Source organism: Palaemon carinicauda, chromosome 15 (assembly GCF_036898095.1).
Source record: "Palaemon carinicauda isolate YSFRI2023 chromosome 15, ASM3689809v2, whole genome shotgun sequence".
Lineage (NCBI taxonomy): Eukaryota > Metazoa > Arthropoda > Malacostraca > Decapoda > Palaemonidae > Palaemon > Palaemon carinicauda.
This window is the reverse complement of record NC_090739.1, coordinates 66,240,937-66,248,873: the sequence shown is the minus strand read 5'-3', so window position 1 is coordinate 66,248,873 and position 7,937 is coordinate 66,240,937. Positions and strand designations below refer to the sequence as shown.

General features: G+C 38.7%; 1 protein-coding gene across 1 annotated transcript; it reads left to right on the top strand.

The window, feature by feature from the left end:
- The first annotated feature begins 376 nt into the window (after positions 1–376).
- On the top strand, positions 377–1,031 carry LOC137654000 (uncharacterized). The gene is made up of 2 exons (XM_068387633.1): positions 377–523; positions 621–1,031. Exons 1-2 carry the CDS (start codon positions 377–379, stop codon positions 1,029–1,031), a joined length of 558 nt encoding a protein of 185 aa, XP_068243734.1.
- Positions 1,032–7,937: the final 6,906 nt, after the last annotated feature.

Below are 7,937 nucleotides of genomic sequence, written 5' to 3'. Positions count from 1 at the left end.
CTGCTATTGCCGCCATGGAGGCCAGCACCCCGCACTTCAACATGACCATACGTCCTAACCGCAGGGGACGGTTGGTCATCTCCGCCCAGGATTTACCCACCAAGACCTTTCTTGACCAGCAAGAGAACGTGCCCAAGCTCAATTTCACCGACAGGCCCACTACCATCACCATAGTTTTCGACCTCGACCTCAAACTCGAACCTGTGCTCCAACATCCTTCCATCCTCACTGCCAAGAGATTTGAGGGAAAGGCCGGAAGAAGATCCCACAAGCTGGTGGCAGTCTTCAAGGGACCTCGCCCTCCTCAGCTCTCTTTCGGCCTCTGGGGCACCTTCTGCACCGAGGAGTACTTTAAGGAGCCACTTAGATGCTTCTGATGCCAGAAGATAGGCCACCACAAGAGCTGCTGCACGGGTCCAGAGATCTGTGGAGTTTGCAGCAGCAGGCAGCACCCTACCGCGTACTGCATTGCCAGGCAGAAGGCTGGATACCGCACCACCACCCACTGCCCGAACTGCAGAGGGTCTCATCATGCTAGGCATGATAGATGTCCCTTTAGACTTCAGCGAATCGCAGACCGTTAGGGAGTAGATCGCCACTACATCCTCCACCCACGTCAGCCACGTCGAACGCAGCAACCTCAAACCAACCACACCCCTCCACCAACCAACCGCGCCTCCCAACGAAATCCTAATCCCTCCAGACATGCCATTCCTGAACTTCCTTCTCCTCCAAGTCTCCCTCCAGCACCTAAACCTCAACGTCCTCCTAGACCTCCTCCAAAGTCAAAAAGATCCCCATCCCGCACTCCTTCCACTCCCTCGCCTCTAAGATTCATCTCTCCTTCCAATCCTTCCGCTGCCCAACAGCCCAAAAGACCTCCCTCATCCTCCTCCGCCCCTGTAACCCACACACCCAGCTCTTCTCACTCCTTAAGAGAATTCCCCAGTCTACCTAATCCCACTGTCAGAAGCCAACCAAGCGCCTCACACCTCGCCAAACCCCCTCCAACTATTAACAGTAATGCGTAATACCTTTCTTCTTGCCCCATGGATGCTCTTCTAGCAGCCATTAGCAACCTTCTTTGCAACTTTTTGCGATCCCACAAAGTAAAGTTCACACAGAAGTCTCTTGACGACTTCATTTTTGAAAACGCCGCCCTTGAACTTAACGCTCAATTCCCTTCATAGACCCTCCCACAAACAATCCTAACAAAACCCCTCACAACAACCAAAAAACCCACCAAAACTCCCAAGTGAAAGTGCTTCAATGGAACGTGTGCAGACTACGAAACAAGTTCGCATTCCTGGAATTCCAAATTTTAGTGCAAAACCCTGACATAATTGTACTGCAAGAAACTCTGCTTAATGAGAACACACCATTTGTGTTCTCAGGATACAAAGTTTACACTACGTATCTATCACCAGCAACAAGAGGACTAACCACCCTTGTCAAAAGCAGCATCCCCTCCAAAATAGCAGCGAGCATCAACTGTGGGACAGAAGCAGAGAGACTGAGTGTTCAGATATCTCTGCTTGCCACAACTCTCACAGTCCATAACATCTACATATCCCCAGCAAAAAACATCAATGCGGAGGCGCTCTTCGCCGCCGCCCGCCTCCGAGGATGACTCAATAATTGCAGGGGATTTCAACGCCCACCACCCGTTCCTGAACTCAGTATCTGCAGCAAATCAAACAAGCAGACACTTGCATGCCTTACTGCAAGAATATCCGGATGTAACACTGCTTAACAATGTTACAGAAGCCACCCATCTAAAAGGAGGTCGCTTAGACCTCACCTTTCTCTCTAGTGCCATACAAAAAGGCGCTAGATGGCAGTTGCATCCTGTACTAACGAGTGATCACCTTTCCATAGAAATCAAACTCGAACTGGAGCAATACCCCTCTCCTCCTCCACCCCCAAAAAGGTCGAACCCAGACTTTGCCAACTGGGAAAAATTCGAAACAGCTATGACAGAATGGGCTCTGGAATACATCAAAAACCCTTACAATGATATCTCCACCCTATCATTCGATTTCAACAAACAACTAGATGCATCCGCCAGTGTTTCAATGCCTCAGAAAAAGCACTCTGAGAGGAAACACGCCGACGCCTGGTACTATAACAGTCGCATCAAAGAAATGAATGCCAGAATAAATAGAACCAGAAAACTTCTCAGAAGACACAGAACTACTAATGGAGAACCTAGCTACTTTAAACCTCCCAAATGGAGTGGAAATCTTCATATATGCTGACGACATATGTATCATATGTCCACACAAAGCACATGCTAGAAATGCTACCCAAAAGGCATTGGACATTATCCAGATCAAATGCAACGATCTTGGCCTAAAGATCAACACTAACAAAACCAAAGCCATGGCTATAAAACACCCGCAAAACCCTCAGAATTTTACTCTGAGGGGTGAAGCCATTGAATGGGTAAATTGATTCAAATACCTTGGAGTAATCATTAGCAAAACACTATCACCTGCTTATGAAGTAACCTACCTCAGAGAGAAGACTAAGATTCGTCTATCAGCCATGCGACGAATGACTTCCCTCAAACAAGGAGTATCAAATAATCTCCTAAGACTGTTCTATCTACAAGCAATTCGATCCCACATCGATTATGCAGAACCTACTCTCACCACACTGACCGACACCCAAAGAGAATCATTGGAAGTAGTGCAAAATAATGCCGTGAGACTCATCAGTGGCTCTCCAATGTGGACAAGACTCTGCTTACTTAGAGCAGAAACCAACCTTATTTCCCTGTCAGCTAGGATTGACATTAGAAATAGCAGTATTATATTCAAGTCAATTATTGCAGACAGGACAAGCTCACTCAACAACAAACTGAAAAGACTTCTACCTCTAGCGGGAGAGGTAGACCCGCCGAACTCTCATGCAAAGAAACTACTAGACACACTCAGAAGGATGCAAATGCAAAATGAGGCCCACAAAACCACGGGACAACAAAAGCACGACGGCTACAGCACTCCTGCCCATTGGGCTCAGGACCCCATCAAATACAACTTCACCATTCTACCAGCAGCAAGCAAAGCCCTCTGCACACCAGAGCAACTCACTAAAGCTGTAAAGAATGCAATCAGGAACACACCTGCACCTAACATCTACTATACCGATGGATCACTGAACCACGCAATCCCTGCAGCAGCTGCTGCAGATGTCTCTCCATCAGGATATAGAGAAAATTAGAGACTTTCTAACCATGCCTCCACACTACAAACTGAGCTAGTGGCTATTGCAAAAGCCCTAGAACACTCAGCCAACCTACAATATGGAAACACAATAATCCATACAGATTCCAGAGGAGCCATCCTGGCCCTCAGCAACGAAGAACCCACAGAGAATGTTTATCTCATTACAGCAATCCAATTCCTAGCCTTAGCCCACCAAAGCAACAACAGGCAAGTAACTTTGAATTGGATTCCAAGTCACACCGGAATTTCTGGCAATGACGAGGCCGACTACCTAGCCAAATCAGCCTTAATGTGCCAGACCTTAAGCATTACTCTGCAACCGTCACTTAAAACCATCAAGAATCAAATGGCTGCCTACTGCAACATCCAAAAGACTAGCGAAGTAAGGAGAGCCTTCCTAGATCGATGAAGATCTGCAAAGTGGTATATTGAAGCTACAAACATATTACCACACCCAATTGCAAGACAAACACCACGCCAGGACGCTGTAATCATCTGCAGACTGCGACTGGGATATCTATGCAGCTGGCAAATCATCCTGGACGACGGTGAAGACACAGCAACACAGCATAGACCAATAAGACCATGCAATTACTGTGATTAAGACACAGAAGAACCGCTACAGCACTACCTAATGCACTGTCAGGAAATGAGCCTACTTCGGCAGGATCTCAACCCCAACAATCCTGCAACTGCAACAGCAATTGTCAGACATATAATTGCCAATGTTGATGCCCTCTCAGCCTTTCTCTGCAGCCACCCTCCACCGAGATAACGTAGTAACTGCACCAGTTTGCAATCTAAATAACCCTTTCAACTTCTCTGTTGAAATCAAAACGATTGTTGGAGGCTGAGGACAGTAACTCGTCCTCCTTATAAGGAGACAGTTTTGCTCTCCCGTCCTTCCTTTCAACGTTGAGGGAGAATACGGAGCCGTTGGCGGTTTTTTTGGTTTCTAACACCTATTCCACTTGCAGTCTCTCTCTTTTCAGTTCAGGTATCCCCCCTAACCACTAATTCACTGATGTCTCAATAATCACAATTACAAGTAAATTTTTATTTTTATTTTTGCTCTAGTTTTACAGGTACAGGAATGTTTTATTCTACCCTTTCCCTACTACTCAAGCAGCTACTATTCCCTCCTTTCAGCTCTCTCTTACTCAGCTGAAATCTCACACTATACCTCTACCTAATAACTTAAGCTTAAACCACTAGGAAGTGTTTTACTTCACTTAAACCAACATCTCCAACTAAAACTTTTCAACTCCTTCCCGAGCCCTTCTACTTATTGGGACTTACTACTATAACTCTTTTTCTCCAACTAAAGACTGGAGCCAGTGGGTTCCTGGGAAGGTCATCCCCTTCCCACTGTCACCTTCTTCATTCTCTAAACAGGCATTGAACTATCGCCTGTTATCATCCACAATCCAAAACCTAACCCAGTATCCTAAAATAAAAGTTGCAGAATACCGCCTACCCCAATTACCTATCCCCAAAAATCCTAATAAAACATCTACGGGCTGCATAAAAGCAAGAGCACGTGTCTGGCCAACAACAGATGTGTTCAGATAAATCGTAATACTATAGTTACATAAATTAAAGCAATTTATCATTCCCAATATTCTATTGGTCTTTATGTCTCATATCATCTTTGCTATCTTTTGCATTTGAAAATTATCCTCCATATACGGTTTGTATGAGCTACGATTTATAAATCTTATAACTAATTTACCAAATAAAATTTTATACATATTATCAGTAAGTACCACATGAACAAAATTAACCTTCTTAAACTTCACTGTATATTATTGTTACTGGAGTCAGTGTAACAATAAGCAATTACACTTTCTGAACATAGCGTAGAGACTGTCTTGCGATTTCGTCATAAAATTACACCTGTAATGAACACTGGAAATCCTGAACTCTGCGTAACTGAGATGGGGGATATCACTTTGAGAATGTAATTGGGTGTTGGCTAGTTCAGAATACATTATTATGTAACAATTTGGATTTCATAGGGTTTGTATGTCACAGAATTAGAATTATCCTTTAATGGTTATATGAGCGAATAAAACATGATTAATTTTTCGTTAATATTCTACAAAATGTCTATTATACCAAAAGATTCTCGTAGATTGACGTCAGTATCTGATTTATATGTAATTTGAATTTTATATTTCAATTTCAGTGTCAAAAGAAATTCCTTGAAATGAGCTTTATCAGGATTTGTCTTATAAAACACAAATTATTATTATTATTATTATTATTATTATTATTATTATTATTATTATTCTACTTCTTTTTCTTCTTCTTCTTTTTCTCCTTCTTCTTCTTCTTCTTCTTCTTTTGCTGCTTATTATTATTATTATTATTATTATTATTATTATTATTATTATTATTATTATTATTAATAATAATAATAATATTATTATTATTATTATTATTATTATTATTATTATTATTATTATTATTATTATTAGATAAACCACATCCATAGCTGGAGAAGCAGGATGTAATAATTCCAAGGTTTCCGTCATGGAAAATAGCCTGGAAAGGAAATAAGGAAACAGATAGAATAGTGTGCTTGATTCTGCTCTCAAGAAAGAGAACTCAAACCCAAGACAGTAGAAGACCATGGTACAGAGGCTATGGGACTACCCAAGACTAGAGAACAATTGTTTGATTTTGACGTCTCCTCCTAGAAGAGCTACTTACCGTAGCTAAAAATCGTTGATTATTGAATCCTATGAATTGGGAATCAATTCGGAATTCCAAATCTATGTTTTGCATGGTCTTAATAGAGATGGGAATGTCATGTTAAGAATTGAGGATATAGGCTATAATAAAATGAAGACAGATTTCTTACTATTTATATCAATTTCAGAAAACATATGCTAATGTATTATCAAACCATCATTTTATTATCGTTTATCTTCATTGAAATGATTCTTTGGTGGACTCGTTCTAATCTAGTGAAAGTCATTGACAAGGAATATAATCAAGACTTTCATTGTTGTCAGTTTTATTTACATTTGTAGACCTACTCCTGTTGCGTATACACATTAATGATGAATAGGAAGATATTTAATAGAAAAAAAAAAAAGAATAACTACCCTTCATCTAAAAGAAAAAATTCCACCCAGATAGAGGTACAATTTCCTCTACAGTATTTTGTTTTCAAGAAAGAAAAATATTCGTAAATTCAAGACTTTATTCTTCTCCATTGTTCTTTTTTTATCAATTCTATATTCTTCATACAAATGTAAGGTTAGTTGTGCTGTACTTCTGGATCCCTTCCCTTCTTAAATCAACGTTTCAATTGAGACTTCTCTTTTTACTATGGTTTTAAAGAAAATATTTTAAAATCCCTTTTTCTTTGTCTTAATCGAACTTACAATTTTATGATTTTACCGCGAATTACCATCATGCTTTCGAGATGAAAGTTAAAATGAAACATTTTTTCATAACAAAGTTAGTTGATAAAAGAAGAGACTCTAGTCAAGCCAGCTTTTTGAAGTCGATGTGCTCAATAAAATTAGGAAGAAACTGATCAAACATAGTTCCAATATCTTTTAGATTCTATGAGGAAGAAGAATTAGATTAACATGGAGAAGATTAAAGATGAATTCTTCTTTTGATATTACTTGAAATCTCCGTACCGCATGAAAGGGTTTTGAAAAATAAAAAAATTGCTTTCAAAAGCTTATAAGAATTGATTTTCCTTTTATCTTCATTTCTCTTATAATTAGAAAAAAGATTGTACAAAGAGTAAACAGAGGATGCTCATGCAATTGTTTAGATTTGTGAATATGAAAATAGTTTAGCCAAAGAGAAATCAGTGTAGTATCTAAAAATTATAATGACCAGCTATATTCTCCATCTGAGAGAGAGAGAGAGAGAGAGAGAGAGAGAGAGAGAGAGAGAGAGAGAGAAATGGGAAGTTGGTTTAAATACAATTTTAATCGTTTAAGTTTATGAGCAATTTTACGGATACGTAAGAAAAAGAATTCAATATAAAATGTTTGTTTTAATTTCAGCCTTTTTTTTTTCCCAAAACACTATGGCAAATTGTTAATCTGAAGTAATACGATTACGCTAGTTGTAAGTAGATTAACAAATACATTCACAGAATCCGTTTCAAAGGAGCAATTGATTCAGAGTTCATGTACGAAAAAAAAAAATTCATATGCAGTTTATTCATATCTCTAAATATGCCTATGAAATAACTATTTCTATCGAAACGGCGTATCATTATACTCGTGTTGTATATAAATTTAATATAACAACTAATCATCTATACTTAAAAGATTGTCTCGTGACCTATATAGTTATAAATATTAAAATATTACTTATTAAAGTGACGTGTCCCTATAAGAATGTAAATAAATACACAACAGTGTGAAAACAAATTAAGAATACAAACACACACACACACACACACATATATATATATATATATATATGTATATGCATATACAGTACATACATATGTATGTATATATATATATATATATATATGTATGTATGTATATATATATATATATATGCATATACAGTACATATATATATGTATGTATATATATATATATATATACATATATGTACTGTATAACATATACATATATATATATATATATATATAAATACAATATATATATATATATATATATGTATATACAGTACATATATATGTATATATATGTATAT